Source organism: Pieris brassicae, chromosome Z (assembly GCF_905147105.1).
Source record: "Pieris brassicae chromosome Z, ilPieBrab1.1, whole genome shotgun sequence".
NCBI classification, from domain to species: domain Eukaryota; kingdom Metazoa; phylum Arthropoda; class Insecta; order Lepidoptera; family Pieridae; genus Pieris; species Pieris brassicae.
This window is the reverse complement of record NC_059680.1, coordinates 7700058-7724633: the sequence shown is the minus strand read 5'-3', so window position 1 is coordinate 7724633 and position 24576 is coordinate 7700058. Positions and strand designations below refer to the sequence as shown.

The window sequence follows — 24576 nt, the reverse complement described above, 5'->3', positions numbered from 1 at the left end:
TCATTATTACTATTTAAGTATTTTAATCAATGTAACACAATTTGACAGAAACAGACGATATACTTGAGTAGTTAAGTGTTAAACGAGTGAGGAGTTTCAATCTCAATTACAACTTTTGCATTCAAGATATGAAATAAAACAGATAATGATACATCAATTTTAATTATTTATTAATTACATAAAAAGCTAAATTTTGGATAAACTCAAACGGACATCAGATTTTTATAAATTTAAAAAAGAAATAATAATTCTTCAACATAATTCAGTAAAATACAATCCATATTAAATAACACCAAAACGAACTTATAATAAATGTTGGAAATCATACATTGTTGCGCGCTTTTATATTTACAAAAATAGGTCGTTGCTCAGTTGGTCAGCGTGTCTTATACTAAATTACAAAAACAAACGCGAAACGCATACAACAAGACAAAGGATTGATTGAAATAAACAAAGACAGGATGGTGGGTAGCGTGGAGTGCATGAGCCTACGGTTACAACGTCCGTCGCTTATTGCTTTAGACACTTTAACCGTTCGCTATACTAAATACTATAATTACACTATACCTATACCTCAGTCTTCGTTTAAATATTCAGCCATTGAACGAGTAACGCTAACTGGCCGCGTCGTAGACTTCCAGTCAAATACACAAACGCGTTACGTCTCACATATCGCTGATAATATTTACATACATAGAATAGTAGAAAGTATCTTATAGTATGTGCATACGATATTAAGCACATATATTAATATTTGTAACTGTTTTACGGGAGGCTAAACACCAAATATTTTGGGCCTTTTATTAGGCTTAATTCGAAATCTGAATTTTTTCAGGATTATACATGAATAAAACCTTAGTCTATATTACAAGAGACAAATGTCTGGCCATTGAAAAATCTACAAAATTAACATCACAAAACTGATACATTATTAGGATAATATTAAGAACTACAGTTATACTCTATTACTATGTTTCGTCATTCAATATTTAATGTTACATTTGAATCATAATTATGCAATTGAAATTATTCCCTAACTACAATAAATATAACTATTATGTTGAGAGATCCCTTCGAGAATTGTGAAGAATAATTACCTAAGAATAATGTGATTTTTTTTAATTTCAAAGTTATTATGCACTGGTGGCAGAAGTTATAATAAATAAAACATCACGACAATTATTTGTATACAAAATTAACAATAATTAATGGGAACATAGAATTGCAATTAAAAATCAAATTAAAAATAATAATAACAAATTCGACTAAACTAGGGAATAGAACTAAGTGCTGGCTACGCCCAGGAGTGTTTCACATCGACAAACAATACATTTAAAAGTTGTAGCGAAAACTTCGTTGCAATGTACTAACATAACCGAAACAAAATAGTTTTCTAAAACTGTATACTAAAAGTATTTTGTGATGATGATTAGCCCATTTATATTGTATGTACCACTTAGGAATAACCACTCCATAACATCTCTCATACTTATTTTGATACCATTGTCCAAATAAAAGAAAAATCGAGAAACACATACAAATGGGCAAAATACGATAAACTCTAAAATAGGTAATTTTAAAAACAAGCAATGGCACACTCCGAAGTCCGCCCACTATCTACACTATAACTAACATGTAGGGTTTCTACAGTTAACTGAAACTTAATCCTATAACAAGAACATCTTCAAAATGTCAGTAAACTCATGCCAGTGTTAAATAATGTTTATTACAGAACCGAGGCTAAATTAGAAACCCTACTGCAATCCGATTTCACCTTACTCTTTGGGATAATGAAGCATACCGTTTAGTGCAATAATTTGGCGATGCATAATGGCAGCCATCATTATTTACCTATTCAAGATCAAATCTAACAACTACAGTGTACATAAATGGTATAATATTGGTATTGAATGAATAAAGGTAGATAGATATCGTAAAATTACCACAAACAACTGGTTCCTTATACCAAACTGTATGGCTAAGTAGGCACTACATGAAAATGGTACACAATTCAATTTGACTTGAATCGAGATTATTTGCCTCCTATACAGTAACAGTCATAATGAAAAAAAAAGTATGACAGTATTTTTGAACTTATTATTTTGGCTGTGAAAATTGCACCTAATCGCCTACGAAATCGTTTCGATTCGGATCCTTTTTTTAGAATATATAATAATTAAATGTATAAACGTTAAATTAAATTAAAAGGTCATCTCTATAGCCTAAATAAAAAGGGCGTGGTGCAAATAGATTAATTCTTCTAACAGAACATCGTCACTTAAAATTTAAAAATATTAAATACAAATAATAATAATATGAAATATAATTCACAGAACAACACACAAGGGAAATTAAATTAAAATCAATGTCAAAATATAAGCAGATTGCAATTTCTAAAGTTTAATTAATTGATTCAATAAACACATCAAAAAAAAATATATGAAATATAAATACAATAATATTATGAAATAATTCTAACCACCTACACAGACGGGAAAATCAATGTCAAACAATATTTTGACATTTCTAAAATTTAATTAATTAAACAAACACATTTAAAAGTTTACATACATCAAAATAAATCAAATCAAATAATTCATGATCGAATATTTTATCATTACTTTTTTATAGGTGTGGTCGGAGGCAACGTGTGAAAACCATACCGCGTACGGTAACATTATCATAAATTGAGTATTCTTATGACACACGAATGTTTGGTCAATTGTCAACTGTCAACACATATTACAGACTTGATGCCTCCCTTTACCACGCCAGTCTAACAGTGCCAAGGCGCATAGAGATTGGCATGTCGGCGCATAAGGCGCCGATTTAGTCTATGCTATTCATCACACTTCCTACAAGCCCCAGGAACGTCAAAGTCGAGGACCAACAGTTTGGTTTCTTCGGTGCCATTTCGGGACCCGACCGCACAAATGAGTTTAGTCGCTGAAGCCCGAATACGCCATACAACTCCGCCAGAACCGCCAGAGCCGAGTTCGACTAGGTTCCTTATAAACTCACCGGTACGCACGTCCCATAACTTCACGGTGCCGTCGTCGGACGATGTTATCACGAAACGGTTGCTGGATTGAAGGCAGGTGACCGCCGATTGGTGTTTGTTTGGTCCTAACATTTTTTTTAAAAATTAAATTAAACTCTGTTTGGCTTCAGTCAGTTGTTTGACACAGAAGAATATATTCTGCGTATGTTGAACAAAAAGAGATTAAACCTTCGAGAAATGTAACCTACATTAATTTATCAGTGAACTCTAAGTATATATAAGTATATTAAAAATGGAAATATTTAATCATAGCGTACGGGGATCACCTGAGTGTGATTCTAGGCATGTTTTGTTTTAAAAATTATCAATAAAACAAATGCACAATTGCTCTATGAGGTTCTATGACCTAAAGAACATTTTATATATGTTTCAACAATATCACCTTAGCTATAATAAACGAAATACTTAAAATTGTGTCGTAACTTCTTTTTATATATAAGCCTTCTGGGCGTCTTTAAGTAATTAAGCGTCTTCTAAACGGCTGGACTGGCTGTTACGAGTTCACGTGGTTTCGGGAATGGGTACAATTAGATTTTTTTTTTTGTATTTAGGACGCGTGTACATCACAACATCTGTCGGTACCGCTAGTTGTAATATAAAAAAATATACCTGATAAAGTGTGAAGACAATGTCCAGTGGTGATGTCCCACACTTTAACAGTCGAGTCAGCATTGCCCGAAACGAGAATATTTGAGTGAAGTTCCATGCCTGAAGTTAGGGACTGATGGCCGGTTAGTGTATGCTTCAGCTGACCAGACTCAACGTCCCATACGCGGATCGACGTATCCAAAGAACCACTTACTACGTGCACACCGTCAAACTGTAATAAGTAAATTAAAATGATTAATGATTTAACTATAGTAGTATGCGATGTGATGTGGTGACTTTCACCAGTATAATTCTCGAAACAAAACTAATTTAAGCGTACGACCAACCAGGCTCCAGAATATAAACCACTCCTTATATGAAAATGGAATCGTTTTTACAACAAACTTCTAAGCGAAATTAAAGAGTTATCACTGAATAAATTCGTTATCGTTAAACATAAATTATGCAATAAAGCTTTATATAAATTTGACGATTATTTAAATGATCTTTATCCTTGGGATTGATCCAGCTCCAACAATTCGTTTGCCTTAAAACTTAGCGGGGTCTTGCCAGTTCTCCTTGCCCGCTCTACACCCTTGACTTGCGAACTGGTTGTAAATGTAAATTTAGAATCAATTTATAATCTTGTCTGTTAACGTTCATAGATGTACTTGTTTACCTATATGAATAAAGTTATTTTGAGGTTTGATGAGTCACGGCGAAGGTTTTAACGTGGGACTTTCATCCCTGGGGTCGTACGTTCGAACCCCGGCTGTCAACAAATGTACTTACTGTCTATGTATGTATTTAACAGTCGCTCATATGGTGAATGAGTCGTGGGGAAACCGGCATGCCTTTGACCCCAAAAGTTGACAGTGTGTCAGGCACAGAAGGTTCGTCACCAACTTGCCTATTAGAAATGATCACGGAACAGATACAGAAATCTGAGGCCCAGACCTAAAAGGTTGTAGCGCCACTGATACATTAATAATAAAAAAAATTAATAAATACCCCAGTATTTAATCTTCTTTATATTCGATTATGTAAATCTTTAACATAGCGAAACTTCCATGCCATACGTACGGAAAACAAACTTGCCCTAAGAAAAGATGAAAATGAACTAGCAATGTGCCAAAGGAAAATGGAAAGAAGCTAATACTAAAAATACGTAATAGGAATAGTAACAAAACGAACAGGAAACATAAAAGAATCAAAGGAGTAAATAATGTGTTAAGAGTAAAGAAGAGAAAGTTGGGAGAGATACATTTGCATAGAGCTGTGGTCCAGTACGGCTGCCTAGAGGCGACTACTGACTATATTTTAGTATTTTAGTGCAGTTTAGAATCACTTTGTAAGGAAAAACTATTTTATTCATATTATTATTTATAAAAAAACAGAATAGCTTTTAGACTCCACCGTTAGGTCGTGCGTTATGGTTCGAAATTTTGAAAAAAATAAAAAACAGATTTGGACCAAAAGTTAAATTTATGCAATATTGTATTTTTTTCTCTAAAGCCAGACTGGGTAATTAACAACAGTAGTGTAATAATATACTGACTCTCCCACTAATTATAATTTTCAACTTTTCCTATTCTAATAAAGCGCCATCTTGTGAGTTGTGGTAAAAACAACCAAATACACGTATACTAGGCGTGTTCAATAAGTGATAACGATTATGACTCAATAGTCTACTTTTTAAATGTTATTTTGTTTCGACGTAGTCAGTTTTAGGTTCAATCACTTCTTTTTTTTTAATTCAAATTTATGGCCCGTGTGATATGTTCCTACAACCGCGGAATTAGGTAGAAATCATAAGGAGCTGGGTTCTATGAAGATGAAGGATGTTCCAACAATTTTAATGGCCTTCTTGAATTGCGGCCATCGTACAAAACAGTTATCTGTCCTGCTTACAAAGTCAATAGTGTATAAGTAAAGTAATAGTGGTTCCATGATTAAGCTATCATTACCATTCCTGGGCAATCTCAGAAAAAACAGCCCACTTCCTATATAAATCATTATTTATGCTGCTAAGTGCCATAATGATCCGCGCGGATAATGTCTTTTTAAAGCATTTGTTCAGTCACTATCGATTAAAGGCGTCCTATGCGTCGTCCTTAGAAGTTCTTCCTGGTAACCCCAAAAGTTGCTCTGAAGTCTTGATTTACCAGCAGATTTAACAGAGAAATTTTACTGCCGCGTGAACTTAAATTTTACCCAATTTTTAGAACACATTCTGACAAACAAATGACATTATTTACAAAATTTCTAATGCCTGAGTATGTCTTCAAAACACTTATAGTCTTCTAGTATTTTTTTTTATATTCTTATTTAGGAGAATGTATCACATTATCACTACTAATTAACTACTTGAAGAAAAATTCTTTACATGTACGTACCTGCAAACTATAAACCCTGTTGGTGTGTCCCGCCAATGTGTGCAAGCATTCCCCTGTCTCTGGATTCCATACTTTCACGAAGTAGTCATATGCGCCCGACACAACCACTTTACCGTCATATTGGACACAACGCACCGCCGCTAAGTGACCAACGAGTACGCGAAGACAACAGCCTTTGCTAATCGACCATACGCGTAGAGTTGCATCACGCGACCCTGACACCACTCTGTGGACAAGCGAAAAACTAAGAAACGACACTCAGAGTCAAATCGAGAAAATGGCTTACGAAATGAAAAAGGTTTAATTACGTTCGCGTATTGGAGAATATGTAGAATTCTCCATACCACGCGCAGCGTCATATAATTTACGACAAACAATATTTACTAAATGAATCTATTAAAAACCACTTTAAATAATAACTGTATAAATATTCATTTGTACAACTTTCTCCAAATATGTCCGTACATTACTCAAATTACATTATTAAAATTTATGAAATAAACTCACATTCGAATTACTATATGAATTTAAATTTATTCGTGCAATATTTTACGTATCACCCAAACATCGAATATTGCCTGCATTGCGTTATAAAATCAATATAAAATATAACATAATTGATAAGCACTCTGGTACATACGTTATTCATATAAAAATTATAAGTACAAAACATTGTATTGGTATTCACGGTATGTTGCATTGAATAAGGATTTTGGATAAAATTCCACATATAAGAAGTCGCAGGCAGCAGCTGGATTTAACCTCGGAAGTCCTGGGTACCATTCTCGGAAAAAATCGGATTCGATAAACATTGGTCTAGTATACATTAACCAGCCATACTAAGCCAACTTGATAAAAAAATTAAAGCGCTTGCAGATTGATTACTACTATACGTTTTATCATACGCCTATCATAGATAGGCATGATAGTGATATGTCTTGAGTTCGACTCTCGGGAGAATAATCGTTTCACGTTCTAACAGAAGGCTCCTTGGCCTATAAACATTTATAAAACAGTCACAAAATACTCGCTTCATACCCTGATGTTAACGGAGAAGCACTCATTTAATATGTATAGCAAAAGCTTAATAAATTATGGTTTTCGCATGTAGCACTAAAGTGACGCCAGCGCAAAACAATTTGAAAAAATTAAAATTACCACAAGCATTTCCAAAACACTTTACTAATTAACAATATACAAAAATTTAAGAAAATGTTATAACTGTAATTTATAAATTTCATAATCAACAAATTTTAGATACACTTGCAATTTTTCGCAATAATGTCATTGATTTTGCTTTATTTCTCACTCTACTTATTAAGATATAAATTAGTTAATCCTATGAATGCATATAAAATCTTAATCGCATAGCTTTCGTACCTATTTTGATGCAAGTGCATGCACCGCACAGTTGAAGTATGTCCCGCTAACACTTTGAGGCAACGGCCTGTCTTCGCATTCCATACACGCAGAGTGCGATCAGTGGAACCGCTTATCACAAGATCACCGATCATCTGCGATGACCACACACCACCGGAATGGCCGACCAATGTGCGCAGACACTGAAATATTATTTATTTACTGTGTGATGGATTAGCAAAATCAACTTAAACAATAGGTTTACTTTATTTTTTTGATTAATCTTTTTTTTTTCTTCTAATCAATAGGATTTTATTCTTCAGGTACCTGGTTTATCTATTAACTTATATTTATTATTAAATCATTGAAATTATTTGATTTTAAGGGAGCGTTCAAGAATTACGTCACGCAATTTTTGTAGATTCTCGACCCCCCTCCCCCCATGAAACGCACCGTATCGTTTTCTATATCCAATAGTAAAACGTTTCGTGACCAGAACCCTTTATACTCCAGTGAGTCTTTATACCTAAAACTTACCATTATGTGGTGTGGTGGACTGGAAACTCTAAAATAATATTATCAATAACGAGTAATTCAATCCCCGCCCCGCATCGTAACGTTTTACAAGAGGCCCCCCCCCCCCCCCCTCAATTCGTTACGTAATACTTGAACGCTCCCTAAGACATTGAAATATAAAATGTGAAGTAGTTAAAATTATTAAATTAATAAGAAATATTTAGAAAAACACAAACGAAAAATATCCACAAGTATGATGTAAGATGCTTTCTGTGCGAGACGAATTGAGTAAACTGAATTTCTCGGGAATCAGCTATATAGTTTGAAACGACAAGGAACTCTTACTTATATAAAAATAAGTATGTATGAAAAATATTAAGTAGGTAATATGTTTAATGAGACAATCTAGCCACACACCGAAACGATTTTTTTTCAGGAAAATATCCTTTAGAAAATAGCAAATATAATTTAATCAGTCCCAATAATACAAACAAGACATACCTTCCCTGTAATAGCGGACCATACTTTGAGTGTAGTATCATCGCTACCACTGAGTATGCGATTTCCATAGAACTGTAGGCAAGTTATCACGTGATCATCATGGCCACGCATCACTATGGGGTTATCTACGTTATTGTACAGCCAATTGTCTTGAATAAGGGATTGACGCATGTAGGCAGCTTTCCATGGACTGGCGCAACGGGGCATAGAGCGAAGACGCTTTTTTAGTGTTGTCAGACCTATGCGACGGCATTGTTCCTTCCACAGTAGATTGTCATCAGCCAGGAATCTGTAAAACATTTCGATAAAATACTTATTTTTAAAAACCGCTTTTAAGGGCAAATCTATTTGCAATTGCTTTCCTAAAGGAAGCCGGGCATTCATCTTGATTTGATACAATGTCTCTAAATAGAAGTAATAAAATATTTTTTAATTAATATTCGTACCAAAGTAGAGATACTTATTCACTTAAGTACTTTTTGCCATATTTAGTTTCCAAGTGAAAGATTCGAAGACGGCTGGACCAATTCATGTAGTTTTTTATTTTATTTTTGCCTTTAACACAGGTTTTTGGAAGAAAAAATTGGAAAAATAAAAAAGTAGTTTAGTGCAAAAGTTTTGATTCCGGAAAAGCGAACCGTTTCTATGGAGTGCAGCAAAGCAAAATGTCCCATACGTTGGTATGTAGCTACTAAAAAGGTAGGCTAAGTAAAAAAAAAATATTAAGTCAAAACGAAGCTAGTAACTTTTATTATATGTTGACCAAAAAAACATATCTTTCTAATAACTCCGAAAATTAAAAGCTGAAAACTAAAAACAATAGTATCACCTCCAATAGCGACATGTTTGTGCAGCCCGTAAGAGATCCTTGGGCGACAGGTATCCGAGCACTGTAAGTGCCAACTCTTTGGGTAGAAGCGATATGAAGTCCCGTTGGAAAAGAGGTTCTATAGCCTTCATCATGTGGCGCACATGGCCTGCAGTGCAGCGGCCTATGAGAGCGTCGATAGCTTGAATCTTCTCAACGTTAGTCCAAGACTGGAATCTAAACGAAATCATTGGTTAGTTATATCACAAAGACGTACTATTAATAACGAGTCTTTTCTGTGCAAATTACATACATGCCGTCACATGAAATCATATATCTTTCATCGTTATCTGAAACAAGAATCCGCTCGCTATATAATTTGATACATTACCTGTAATAGTACATTATTATTTTATTTCGCAAGTCAACAATTTAATTGGAAACTTTACCTTTGTGCTAACAAAGGTAAAGTTTCGCTAGAACATTCGAGACGATTTAATAAAAGACGCGATCGCCTTTATGTCCAACACAATGTTCTCGAAGAAACTATTGTAAATGATTGAATGGAGATGCAATAAATTACAATCATATCAATGGGAAGGTCATAAATGTGAAAAAAATGCAAGCTGTATATGCTTTTATTGGAATGAAATCTAAAGCTTTAATAAAAATCTTCATAGATAGTTCCTACATTGTTGTTGTAACAGTGCGACCAAGGTATTACACATAATTCTTATTACTGTAAAATTAACTACGCATCCATATACAAATATATACAGAGAAATAAGATATGTAAAACAGATACAATATTTGATAAACAGAGTGAATAATCCAAAAATAAACAAAGTATGAAACGACTTAACACGATCTTAAATATGCAAACAGTTAACAATTTGCGCACCTGGCATGCATTCTTGTATAACTTGACAAGCGACCCCCTATGAATATGACTCGTAACTAACAACTATTTAATAAAGTCATGTTATACTGGCTGCTGAACGTGACTTCGCCTACGTAGAAATATCAAAAATTGCCAATTTCGGATTCTCGTTACAAAATGCCATAGCTGACAATCGGGAGAAATATGATATATACACGGATAAAACTTCGAAGACATGTTTGAACGTTATTTTAACATTACTTATAACAATTCAGCACATTAATTCAATATGTGTAATATAAGGATTTACAGCAAAAGGAATGTTCTCAACGATTTTTATGGCAGTTATTCAATACTATATGGTATATTCTAGAAGGTTTAAGAATTCGATTTCAATAAACGTGAGACGATATTTTATCTGCGTGTAATACGTCACTTATAATGATATATATATATATATATATATATATATATATCATTATAAATATCAGAGCGTACGTGTCGTGTTGTATACATTATTTCTCTAAAGAAACATGCCGAATACATGAACAAACGCATGGATGTACCATAAATTTGCTTTACGTTGAAATTCTACCAAGAAAAAAATTAAATATTTCAATTTCGTCACCATTTTTAGCACAAAATCTTCAATCGTATGTAATATATAAATTTACGTAGCTTGTGATCGATAAATAGCTATTAGATATAACTTCTTAATACCATATAATATGAAAAACCAAATAGGAAAATAGGGACCTGCGACCATATTCTGTTGAAAAAGAACGAGAATCGTGCATTTTTAGGATAAACAATGTATCGTTTATCGTCTATGGACTTATCGGACTCCATACCTCATCCGTCCGGCAAAAATAATTCTTAAATTTTTAGAAAAAAATAACTTTTATACATTATATTATTATATTTATAGAGCAGAGTTCTCTCATCCCCGTGGCCGTAGGTTCGACTCCGACTATCCACCAATAGACTTTTTATGTGCGCATTTAACTCGCTCGCAAGGAAAATATCTTGAGAGAAAGCCGTACACTCAAAAAGTCGTAGGCGCCGTCGAGACTGGCTCGGGATCACCTACTGGCCTATAAGAATAAACAAATCATCGCGAACAGATGCAGATCTCCGCGGCCTATACCTATAACTATCTCTATCTCTTCGTAGTGTGAAAACCTTTTTTCTATACATATATATACCCGAAAATGTGAAATATGTATACTACATTAAAGAATATAATAATCATATCTACCTGTTTAGCCATTGATTCAATTCAGGCGAAGCTTGATTTATATTATGCTGCAATGACTGAAGTCCAAGGCTAGAATTACTCCATTCGCCGGTGTATGGAACCATTGTACCATCAGGACGAAATCGTTTTGCAGACTGGGGCGGCGGTGGCTCGTAGCGCCTTTTTCTCTGAACGAAACATATGAATTATTTATTCACACTGAATACAAATCGTTGGAACGGGTAAAATTTGCAAGTATATAAGTAGCAAAATTTAAAACTCATAACGTCGTCATTGCAAATAAGAACGTAAACTTTACGTAAGCAGAATTGTACCTCCAAAGAAACCACACACGGTTGCTTACTTATAGGAAAATTCTTTACTTCCTTTGATAAACCTTGTAAGAATATTTCAAATGGGCTTTGACAAATAATAGTTTAAAAGTGGTTTTATAAAAATAAATATTTACAAAAATTATTCTTCTATATCACAATTTGTAGAAGAAGAAAGTTCTAAATAAATACTGTCAACAAAAACGAATTACCCAAAATCTTTCCTCAGGTTCTGGTTCGTCATCATCTTCTCCATCCTAAAAACATTAAATTATTTAATATATGCAATTGTATTTTAGTGGAATACAGAACATTTTCAGAAATGTACAGTCTGGGTTCGTATAATATACGCCTTAATCACTGACTTTGATGTCAAAAACTTACCTCAGGTGATGAAAGACAGGTACACCAAGTCTCTTCTACATCATCCTCCTCAGAATCATCATCAGGATCGCAATATGCGTAACTCTGCAAATATGATTCATATCAAATATAAAATTTTAATATCACTGAAATAAAATATATATGAATTAACATATTTAACGAAAAATTACTTACCGAGACCTGGGAACTTCTTTCTCCATTTTTGGTAGCATCACAAAGCCCCAAAAGCTTTTCGGCATTTGAAGTAGAAGGCACTGTGAAATCCTTACTATCTGAGCTAGTGCTTGCAATACTTGAAGCATTAGAATTAGATCTACCTGATGGCCCACTAACCGCATCAATTTCCATGTTACTATCATTTGCATTTTCTTCCAATTCAGCCTTATACAATTTTCCCTTTGGAAAATCTTTCTTTTCTGGCTTTCCACTATTAATTAGTTTTTGCATAAAATCTTCTTTCGACATAGATGTTCCCTGTACAAACAATCCTGCTTTATCATGTATCATTTCTTTTAATTTGCTCCCTATAACTTTGTTTGCTTCTCGGCCACAGCCAGGGAGGCCAAAATCATCAGACATGAAATGTTGTAACCTAGCAATTGTTTCTGCACTTGCTATTTTTAATAAATCAGGGTCGACGCTACTTACAGGCAGAGAATATTGTGCCGTTGAAGCCTCGTCTTCATCTACTACCATATTAGAGCAGTGTTTAAGAATTCTGTTTTCCTCCTCGAAGTCATCTCTTTCAAGGTCTTCAATTTGTTGGTCTTCATTGTTTTCAGTTGGTATTACTGCAGGCTTTACATTATTGGCTTCAGTCTTATCTTCCACATTGTTTTCAAATGAATTTTTGCTCCCTTTAAATATATCACATTCAGAGTACGAGCAGGATGGCTCCATTGTGATGATTTCTGGAAGATTCATAATTTTAACAAGGATTAACACAAATACGTAACTAAGAAACAGTAGTGAATAAAGATAAATTTATTTATATAATGACAGAGAATAAATTTTAAAAGCTGATAGAAACCCAAATATCAAAAATAGAAAATGATTCCATCGTGTGTGTAATTGTGCGTTTGTGTGCATTACAATCCACAAATTTGGAATTCAAATTCACTTGAAAATGATCTCATGCACATGCATCCATTACCATACATCAGTATTTATAAGCAAATATTTATTTTTTAAATATTCTTATGAATATAAACTTAAAAATTTCTTTAATTCAAAGAATTCTATCTGATCAGATTTTAAAACAACAGGCTTGGTTTATATAATTATCACCTATCCTATTGTTCAAATTTGATAAGAATGGGTAACTGATCTATGCAAAGCCCATTTTATATAGATATTGCAATGCTATTTAATAGAAAACATATTCCTAACAGGTTTCTCCTTATAAAAAAGATAACTTCCAAAAATCCACTTTGTTCATAAAAATTCTGTTCATAATTCCATTACACTTTTTCCTTTGCACTTAGTCCACTTGGCCAGGTAGTAGATATTAACAGTGTTAGTATTATTATTAAATTTAACCAAAGTTTAAAAATAATACAATATTTAAACTATACAAAAGGTTAATACATAATTGTTTTGTTAATGAAGTGTTCTTTGCAAAGATAACCTAAAAATGATTTAAACAACAAGACCAGAGATCGGCCTTTTGTAGTGTGATAGGCCATATACACCATTACTGACCACAGCACACAATAATTAAAGAAATCTAATTTCTTGTGAGCCTAGGAGATACTTTTGAATGGATACTGCAACTAGATTATAGTAAATTTTCCCAATTTTCCCCTTTTAAGATTTTCAGACTAAATCTATTGGTTTGATTACTTTTAGTACTATTTTCTGAGTAAACACAAGTGTGTGTAAGCTTTGTGTCTGATAATCCTTATGTTCAAATACATAAATTGAAAATCCTAAACACTAAATTTCATTAATACAGTAATAAAATATAAGGTCCATGGTACATGTTCTTCAATGAGATGTTTTGATGCCAAAATCGTTGTTATTTCCTCAGCATTTGAGAGCTGCACAAGGCCATTACTCAGTGCATATTCAGCCACTGTCATAATCAAGGCCAATTCAATCATATTGTGATCTATTGAATGTATCTTTAAATAACATTATAAACCAATTGAAACCTTAAATCACTTAACATAAATAATATCTCTCAATACTAAGTTCATATCAGATACGTAATTGCGTATTTCAGTTGTCGAAATCATATAAACGGGAAGTATCGCCATGTGTTGTCGTTCAAGCAAAAAAATAACTGCGAGATAAAAGGACTCAAACCGTGAGAATATTTTTTTCACTGAACACAGGATTCAGATGCATCCGTGCTTACAAAAAAAACATCTACCTAGGTGAAGTATGGACAATTAATAACGAATCCGTGACGATCCATTGTATGGAAAATTGCTTGCACGTATTAGGATTCAGGATGATTACGTTAAGAACAAAAAACTAGTATTAACTAATTAAGCAGGAATCGATATTTTAGAATCATTTGGCTTGAAAGAACCCTGTAAGACCAAATGAAAAGAAACTAAAACCACGTCCGCTACAAACATTTGCTTAACACTCACCTGTTTTTAGATACCACGGAAGATCTTCATTTGAAGATACTATGTATTTCCTAAACACACATTTTATTAGCACTTTCAAATTGATGCAGGTTGCAGCATCAAAGTGAGTTTAGGTTTAAAATTATTCATTAAACTTAGAAGTGTGGTGCTTGCATTTCGACAGTCGACATTCGACAATAGTGAATAGTCTAGTTTTTTTTTAATTTTATGGCCAGTGAATAGTCTTATGTCCATACTGTAGAGAATAGAGATGGGTAAGTGGCAAATATTATCTGGCAACACTACCCTGCGCCTCGGAAATGCGCTACCTTTCTTTTTTAAATCGCTGTGACATAGACCGTCATATTTTGGCACTTTTCAACTTTTCTAGGCTTTATCATATTTAGTTAAAAAACTTTTCAACCAAGATATCATTTATAAATAAACATATAAAGAAATAAGTACAAAATTGGTTAACTGAAGATTAATTCCCATTTGTCAGTCAGTCATTTGTCAGTTGTCAACACACCACTGTCAACTATCAATTTTAAATATGCGTAATGCGCGCCTCGTTAAACTACGCTTAGAGTATAAATTTAATTCTCTGAGCTACTCTATAAGCCACAGACTTTATAAAAATAAATGGTATAATACACAATATAAATTAATTTTATATAAGTCTAAATGATAATATATTTCATAGCTTATGTAATTACCAACTTTTATACTATATAGAGAATAAATCTCAATTATATTATTTAAATCCGTCGTAGACTACATAGATTTCTTAGGAAACTTTATATTTTCGAGTCAATTACATATTTTTACTTTACAAAATTTTATAATAATATGTTTTATACTTTCATTGAGTATTATGGTACAGTTTTAACTGATTTCTATATATTATTATAGATTTTTAAACATCGATAAGTAGTGCTCATTCAAATATTGTTTGTTTACAATTTTGTCAAACAATAATAAAGGTAAATAAATAATAATCAATAAATACGTTCGTACATTTATTAACTCGATCGAATAATGTACTCTTACAGTTTTATGAAATCTAACTTATGTTCGAATTAGGTATATTAATTTCACTAAAATATATAGCCATGGGCAATAACCACAAGGTTAATGATGCGTTTTCAATTTGCATTGAACATTGCTGCGTTAAAATTGAATTTGACGCACCTTTTGTAGGTACTGTTGAAGAACGGTGTCACTACATTACCAGTATCTAATAATTAAATATAAAGGATGTGAATCTTAAGTTTTACTTGGTACCAAAAATACTATTTGTATTTATATTATTGGCAAGATATTTTTTAGAAAAGGCAGTTTGTCTGCTAGCATGCATTACTAGTGTTAAATAACGAAACACGGTTGCAATGATAGAAACAAGGAATATGGCCCCCACAACATGTGGTTGTACTATTCTAGTAGTGAGCAGTCAGATGGCTCGTGATCTTGACACACGACAATATTGCGCAAAGTAACATAGCGGAATAGATTACGATTCTCTTTGGATAATCTAGATGACACGTTGTTCTAAAATAATATCCCAATTCTCAACATTTTATTTGATTCACAAACCACCACATATCACAACGTTACAATACTATTTTTAATCACCATTGGGAAAGTAAATCAAAATCGGTTAGCCTTTGTAGGACAAAGCCACGTTTCTTGCTTTTTTTCTTATCCTTATCCTTGTCTGAGTCTTTTTCCAAGCTCTGTACTTTTTCTTTTTTTGTTGGTTTCGTTTCCGCTTCTTTAATTTTTTTTGCCTCACAATCTAAATCAAAAGGGCAGTCATCCGCAGAATATATAGGCATCATAATTACTGGAATATAATTAGGGTTGTCGTTGCCTTTCTGAAAAGAGTTATTTTTATTTTTATAATCTTGAATTATATAATTTAGATAGTTTCTGAAATGGTCATATTTTTTTTGAAAACTTAAGCTTTCTACAACATAAATCTAGCTACGGCATGCAGTATAATACCATCACAAACAATAACTGCGTCGATATTACAAAGATAATATGCCTATTCCTATAGTTAAACCATTTTTTTTAAATTTAAGTTTTCTTACTTTTTACTGAAAGGATTTTGTAAACTGTTATAAAAAAAGAGTATTTACCAATCCTTCGGAAGCACATTGGCAGCAGTAACTTTGAGCAGCCGATAAAGCTTTCGACTTTACCAGATGCTGTACAATGGCTTTCAATCGCTCTTCGTCCAAATTGCCAGGCTTTGTGTTCTCCCATTTACCATTTGGATTCATTTGTACTAGGACAGGTGCTGATACCTCTAAGGCATCAAAACCAGGCCGCTGCAGAGGTCTATGAAAATAAAATATGACAGCAAACCGTACTGGGAGAAAGGCTTCGTTTTGACTATAGAAATACGTTTCCTGCCCCACGCTAAGTCCGAAATGGTTTTGTGGCTACTTACAATTTATATTGTTTCAATAATTATACCTATATAGGACCGAGGACGTATGAACGTCAAGACGAAAGAGATCTTGAATTCGTCCTTAGGAGAAACAAACTACAAAACAATAACATTAAGTTCTAAAATATGCAGGTGCAGCATCAGGAAACCAGACCCAGCTATGTTTCGCAACGCTTATCAATACCTGTTAGAAAATAAAACTTACATATCTGCGACTTTTGATAATATGTCCTTATCGACCATTGTTAGTCCTAATTTTAATTTAGATCCTAATATTTATTAACTATTTTTGTTTATCCATAAAAGTCGGGATTTTTCTTGTAAATTTTTCAGTGTCCAATATTTTTTGTCAGATGTGGGTTTTTGACTTTTTTAACAGATTTATTCTTAATTATGGGTTGCCAGAAATATGTATAAAAATCGGAATTAAAATAATTTTTCGAGGTCAACTATTATTAAAAACGAAGTCACAATTAAGACATTTTTTTTATTATCTTAGTTAGCTTTTGCAATAGTTGTTCCTTCGTGAAGAAATATTTCTACCGAATCATATTTCTGGATATATAGAGAATGGGAGGTTGTGCTGCTCCTGTAACCTGAAAAACGGCATCTCGACCAGTCGTACCACGACGTCCCAAAAACCTTATAAAATAAATGAATAAGCCAATGTTAAATGCATTTACATATATATAAATTAGCCGCCTAACAGTAATTTATAACTTCACTACTTTATAAAGAAACAAGCGGATCCGAAGGACGTCTACAGACTGGACACTCGTCTTACATACAAATAAAAATATCTAATTATATAAAACATTCTCGACTCCAATTGACAACACAAAAAAATTCAATCAAACGCTGTCCAGCCTTTTAGGAGTTTAACGAACACATGCACAGAAGATTTATTTACACATATACCAACTGTTTAACCACTAAAAGTTAGAAACAAAGGCTGATTTGTGAATCGAAACCATCCTGGGCGCCCCCCAATCACATACAAAAAAAATCATTTAAATCAGTCTATCCGTTTAAGTGCAGTTCAGTGATATACACACGTACAGTGGAATAATATATATATATATAAAGATGAACACAAAAAGAAATAAGGATCTGAACGCACGGAAAAATATTTGACCGCTATTATATTAAGTCAATCCCTTTTCATAACTGACATTATTCTACATTATACCGGATATTATGGATATATCCTGTCGTTTCAAAACCTTTATTTAAATAAATTCTTCAATTTAGGGAGAGATTACCTACCGTTTCGACGGGATGGACCCATGACCATTTTTCTTTTCGTCAATTTTCCAATGCTTTTGATAGTTATTCTGCATAAAAGCCAATAAAATCGGCACAGCCCTTTTCTTATAAGTGTTCGAACAAACGAATAAATACAAAGTATATTTGACAAAGAAAATGTGCATAATTTACACAAATATTCATTAAATAATGCACGCTGTGATTCATTTAGTAACATCCATGTATGAGCTTCCGTCCTGCCCTTCAGGCGACTGACCACCCCACGACCGCCCAAGTCGAGGCCAAGGTCTCGGCAGAGCAACGCTCGTCAAAACAGTCCGGGCTGAAATGTCAAGGTCCTGAAGGCCAAGCGCGAGATTTCATTTAAAAAAAAAAGCAATCCCGCGCCTTTAGTTGTCTGTGCGCTGCCGATGAGTTCACACAATATATGCATCTGCGCATTGATGCGTGATCACTCAATGACGCCGTGCAGAAACTCATGCTGTTTCAACGTTACGTTTTATGTTTTAATAATAAACTGTATTTTAATTTTCATTACATACTTTATTGTGACAGGCATTGACTGTATTCAGAAATCTGATTTTTCATTATTTGTATTAAAGAACTCATGTCTCTTTTCTTATCAAACACAATTTCATACTACTTAGGCCCGTATTCTAAAACTTCATTCAAACTTAAATCTTGATACTAGAACTATGAACACACTTTTTCTGTGAGAAGTTGATGAATTATGAATTAAATATGAAGTTAAATATTACAAGCAGTAAAGAAAACAAATATTTTTATTTTATTTTTTGCAACACTAGGTTTTTTATTCGACTATTACATCAAATTTGATGTCGAAACGGTACAATATTTTACCATTGTGATAATAAGTCAAAGTCTGTATGCCTACTAAGTAGCCAGGGTTTAGGCTTATTGAGAGGTCCACCTCCACGTTTAGGTCCGCCTTCTTTTGCTTTTGGTGACTTCTTACAGGAGTGCCATATAAACCTGAATTTTATATTTAATTTAATTTTAAAATAATTTACAGACATAATTCAATTCCCAATTAAAAAATATTTTATTAGGTTAGGTAACCTACCTATATTTATTATATTAGAAGTAGTAGTATATTACACATTTATGTGTATATATTGTACCCAATTAATAGTTAAAACATTTAATTTCTGGCATTAATCTCAATCGCATAAGCAATCTTACTATTTACTCTTATATATAATTGTTTTTAACTAATATTTCAGGAAATATTGAAATCAAAAACGTTTACAACGTCATCTAGGAAACATTTTATCCTGTATAAAACCAGCCAAGCTGGAATGTCTACGTAGTTTATATTATTTTGTACAGGTGACGCTAATAATATTAAGTTTTATTTTCATTCCAGTGATGTTTCCCATTTAAAAATCTTCCATAAATTATTGTAAAATCGTGAATCGTTCAAAAATTCATTAATTTTCATAATCTGAACACAATTGTATTTTTTTTCATAACGTCATCTATACGATGACAACGACAACCTTGCTTAACATTTAAGTTTGTTAATACTGACAATAGGTGGCGCAAAACAACAAAAATCATTTTTTATTGATTGGGATTACTATTTTGAATTCTGGCAATGTAATAAAAAACATTGCCAGAATTCTCTTAAATTCATAACACAATAATAGGTACCTTGGCGTTTTAATTCTTTGATTGTGAACTGGACAGTTGAACTCCCAGTCTGGTAACTGAAGAATATAAATAATTTCCTCTTCTTCTTCGGCTTCTTTTTTCTTTTCTGACTCAGACTTCGAGTAGGGCTAAACATATTAGTATTGTAATATTTTATTGCGGAAAAATCGTTATTGCGGTAATTTTAATGTTTGTTTACTTCCGTAAAAATTTTACTCAAAAATTTAATGTACTATGTATTAAACAAAGCATGTAAAAGATAAATACGAATGGAATTATTCTAATGTATGTACACTCGCGGCAAGTAATGCGGCATATAAAGCAATTATACTTTATACATTATGCTATAATGCGAAAAATTCCTATCTTATTAATAAAATTCCTTAATAATTAATTAATATATACTACATATATACTTACTCAAATCTATATTTGTTTAGTCTAAATAACACCTACAAAATATTAGCGCAAGACTACTATTTTATTTTAGGCACAAAACCAGCATGTGGTTTTCTAATAAATTATTTATTACTATACAATTCAGATTCTAAGAAACAAAATTGTAGTATACGGAAGTACAATATGTTATCGTAAACTAATAAATTTACTTACGAAGACACTAGGAGCTGAAATAGCTTCGCTCGGGTCGAGAGAACCGTCCAATATTTGTTGGTTAATTTTATACTTCCTCGCTAAGTTAAAGTGTTTTACATCCTCTTGGGTCATAGGAAACGTTATCAGAGGTCGGCTGAAAATATTTAGCAGGTATTCTTTTAATTAGTCAGCCTTAAATGGCTAACTGAAATTGTATGGTTAATATTAGTAGTATCGACTTAGCATAGGTGAGAAACGTTCCTAAAATCGCTAGATACAAATAATTTATGATTGGGTCCTAGCCATACATTTATAAAATATTTTATCTCTGTTTTCTTTAATTAAAGCATTAAAAATAGTTTTGTTAAGTAATGTAAGTCAAGGATAGAATCAGGTAGACATAAAAAATGTGTAAATAATTATGCTGTATCATTTATAAATTAAAAATAACAAGCAGATGCAGTAATGCAACGATGCTTTTCCTTTACTGTTTCTTTACCTTTCCGAAAGGAAACCCTTTTATGCATAGCCGGAACTTAACACACGACATCAGGGCTACCGATCGACCGGTTAACCATTAGGCCATGTAGTGGTTTAAACTAAACTTATCAATACAAAGAGAAACAAGACTTTGCTTGAACTTATGGCTCGCATAAAATTAAAAAAACCGGTAATCTGTGATGATACAGAACGGAGCCAGTGTTTTTCTTTATATAACTACCGGAATGGATCCAAATAAAGAGCACGCTGCGGCAGCTTGAAATGTTTCTTGATGTAGTCTTCATCGAGTAATTGGAAGTCGGCAGAGGGTGTTCCAGATGACATAGGACGTGGTTTCTGGCCGGGCGTGGGCTCGCGTGCGTCATCGCGGGGAACCAGGCAGATTAAGGGTAAGGCATTGGCTGTGCTGCCGCCCGCAGCGTTAGTACACGCGCAGCAACTACGACAAAAAATTGAAAACTATTTCTTTTACATGTATCTGTTACGTGGCGCTAGACTTCTCTGCTATTTAAATTTAAGACTTAATTATCTTTATAATGACAATCAGAACTCGATAGTCAGGATAACGGATGTGAGTTGCCCTGGATTGTTCAACGTAAAGTAGTAGTTCCATAACCACTAACAATAAAACGAATCAAATCCCTTCATCTTCCACCATCTTCCCTTTTACCTTCACAATTCGTTTTACCCCTCGACTGATAAAAAATAGTTTCGAAAATAATATCTTACCTCGCCATTTTTGTAGTATTTTCTACCTAAATAATTTAAAGACTGGGTAATATCATTTTTTAATATATTTTTGTTAAATTCTTACACGGATTTACATTTTTTAATTTTTTAATGATTACACAAAAATTTCGTTAGCTTAATGACATTACGCATAATTTTTCACGTCATGTCACAAATTTAATTATTTGTTTTCTTTTTAAAGAGGTTTCCAAGACGGTTTAAACCAAATGTTATCATTACAAACTTATGAAAAAATTATACTGTAACTGTATTATTACTTTAAAACATTTTACATTTACTATCGTGGTTTTAAATTGAATAAAATCTTACTTACCAATGGGTCGAACCGTGTATTTTATTAGTAAATAAACTCAATAAAACAAATCTTGTATTTATTCATAAATGTATATAATGTATGCACTATCAATAAATTCGGAATCCCAAAACAATTTTATGCATTTTTATTCAGACGTAATCACATCGTTGTTAAACGACACTACAACCTTTTTTAGATCAGGGACTCAGATTTATTTATCTACTCCATGAACATAATCTATCTATCTGTGCCTGTCACATGCCGTCGACTTTTTGGGTCTAAGGCAAGCCGGTGTCCAGACGATATTATCTTTTACCATTCGAGCGAATGTTAAATTCACACATACAAAGCAAATCCATAGGCGCACAGACAAGTATCGAACCGACGACCTCAGAGAGGCGCACGATGAAGCCACTAGGCCAACACTACTCATAATACATTTTATATTTTATAGGAGAATGTCGTTCCTCCTCGGTCCTGACGTTCTGTTAGGCATTTTTCATTAGTCCAATTATTTTTCTATTTCATACACTTTTTTCAAATAACGCTACTGACTTTAGATCGACACCGAAGTAGATATATAAATATTCTACCAAGATATACTTTAATGTACAACTTCGACCTCTACAGTATTTGCACTAAACGTATATTTACTAACAAAGTTTTAGATGACCGGGAGTAACCAAATATGCAAATATGACCCTCAACTAAAATTGTATTCAGACGTATTTATCGCTTAGGGCTATGACTATATTGCTTAGAAAATCCAACGCTTGAGATTGTTATTTTCTCTCGGTATATACACGATATTTCTTCGGAGATGTGTGGAGTCTGTATCTTCTTGATTTATAATAATCTGAATCAAGAAGATATATAAGTTTCAATCAGGTCAATTATATGGTTAAAGTAGTTACGCTTAGTGGACCGGCTATACACCAATATACTTTTCCTTTTATGCAAAAAAGTTTTTTAAATACATGTTTCTTTACTAAGACATAATGGAAAATTACGATCTAGCCTAACTTAAGACTAATAAGTAATTTAAGTCTAACCTAATTAGTCATAAGGATATTTAAGATACAGTGTCCAATAAGACTACTTACAGTTTCTGATAAATGGAAGACACTCTGTTCTTGTGTTCTATTTTTTTCTTACCACGGTTTAGCAACTAAGACCTACGTGCACTAAATGTAATTCACTAGTTCAAACGGTTTTGTCCTTTTCAGTCTTCTCACTGGGCTAGAGGTGTCAAGGAGTTGAATAGCCTTGACATTCACGTTCGTGGGGTCCAGCAAAACAATAATTAATAATTAATTTCTCGTGTGGTGAAAGAACAACATCTTGAGGAACATTCCCAAATTGTCATTATGTGTCAGAATCAGCTTTAGCTTAAAGCTCATTTTTAACAATTTTTTTGTTGTTATTTGTTTGGAATTGTCTGTATTTCATTGTTTAAATGAATTAGACTTTAGGCAGAGACTCGATAAACGAAGAGTTACTTTACCTTAGGAATTAACTCAGAATCCAGACTTAGCGTTAACTACTATTTATGTTATTTTGATATTATTTTGATATTATTGTTGATTGTTATTTTGATTAGATTTTGATATTCGAAAATCATATTTAACGTTGAGTCTCGACTGTTTCTTAACCTTAATACCTAAATGTTAATAGAGTTAATGTATAAAAAATGTGAGTGCGTACAATATTCCAATAGTTAGGTACAGTCGATAGTAGATAATGGTACAAAACTTTCGTAAGTGTAACTAACAAAAATCACCGTTTTCTTTTAACGTAATAAAATGGTAAATATACCCTTGAGAATACCAGATTGACTTTCAAAAAACCATTGCTATTTCCGAAATACGGCACTCGTCAGAGACATAACAATACTTTTTGTTTTTCTTCACACCCTTTGTATTTGTTTTGATGTCTATCAAATTCGTTTAATGCTGTTTTGAAGAATACTTCTCCTGAACGATTATGATAATGCGACTTCTTTGCTTATAAAGTTTGTGAGCAACAGGCATTGGCGTTTAAAGTTATATAAAACGATGGGGTCGATTTATATTCGTGGCATTAAAATAATTTTACGTATTTTTAAGGCTCTAGTATAGTCTACTAATCAAAGAATTTTAAAAGAAACACAAGCAAGGCTAACAGACAGTTCAGTACCTATACAAATGTTATATAGAGAAAAGATTTGTATTTTTGTTTGTGTAACGAATAAACTTAAAGGTTACTTTATCTCGAGTAGGATATGCTTTATCAATTAATCTGTCTTCAAATAAGGACAGCAATGCGAATCCTTACGTTTTTCTATGCATTTTCGATGTATTTCTCTCAATAACTCATTATTAATATTAGGATCGCTTTCGGTATTCTTGCGGCTCAAGCCCC

General features: G+C 33.0%; 3 protein-coding genes across 4 annotated transcripts; all 3 read right to left on the bottom strand.

Moving 5' to 3' along the window:
* Positions 1 to 146: 146 nt before the first annotated feature.
* Positions 147 to 14844, bottom strand: LOC123718464 (F-box/WD repeat-containing protein 7). Of its 2 annotated transcripts, XM_045674977.1 has the most exons (12): positions 14663 to 14844; positions 12711 to 12973; positions 12237 to 12536; positions 12063 to 12146; positions 11891 to 11935; positions 11368 to 11534; positions 9251 to 9466; positions 8422 to 8710; positions 7426 to 7607; positions 6046 to 6271; positions 3671 to 3881; positions 147 to 3126 (listed from the first exon to the last, which is right to left on the bottom strand). In XM_045674977.1, exons 2-12 carry the CDS (start codon positions 12960 to 12962, stop codon positions 2840 to 2842), a joined length of 2259 nt encoding a protein of 752 aa, XP_045530933.1. In that variant the 5' UTR covers positions 12963 to 12973; positions 14663 to 14844; the 3' UTR covers positions 147 to 2839. The 2 variants fall into 2 exon arrangements, with proteins under 2 accessions (XP_045530933.1, XP_045530932.1); XM_045674976.1 differs by having other exon boundaries at positions 12237 to 12973.
* A 1358-nt stretch (positions 14845 to 16202) lies between these two features.
* LOC123718647 lies at positions 16203 to 17461 on the bottom strand. Its single transcript, XM_045675336.1, has 3 exons — positions 17302 to 17461; positions 16783 to 16984; positions 16203 to 16515 (listed from the first exon to the last, which is right to left on the bottom strand). The coding sequence occupies exons 1-3, from the start codon at positions 17337 to 17339 to the stop codon at positions 16270 to 16272; spliced, it is 486 nt and encodes a 161-aa protein (XP_045531292.1). The 5' UTR covers positions 17340 to 17461; the 3' UTR covers positions 16203 to 16269.
* A 1680-nt stretch (positions 17462 to 19141) lies between these two features.
* Positions 19142 to 22025, bottom strand: LOC123718651. Its single transcript, XM_045675337.1, has 5 exons — positions 21861 to 22025; positions 21352 to 21570; positions 20649 to 20784; positions 20037 to 20164; positions 19142 to 19355 (listed from the first exon to the last, which is right to left on the bottom strand). Exons 1-5 carry the CDS (start codon positions 21866 to 21868, stop codon positions 19220 to 19222), a joined length of 627 nt encoding a protein of 208 aa, XP_045531293.1. The 5' UTR covers positions 21869 to 22025; the 3' UTR covers positions 19142 to 19219.
* Between the last annotated feature and the right edge of the window lie 2551 nt (positions 22026 to 24576).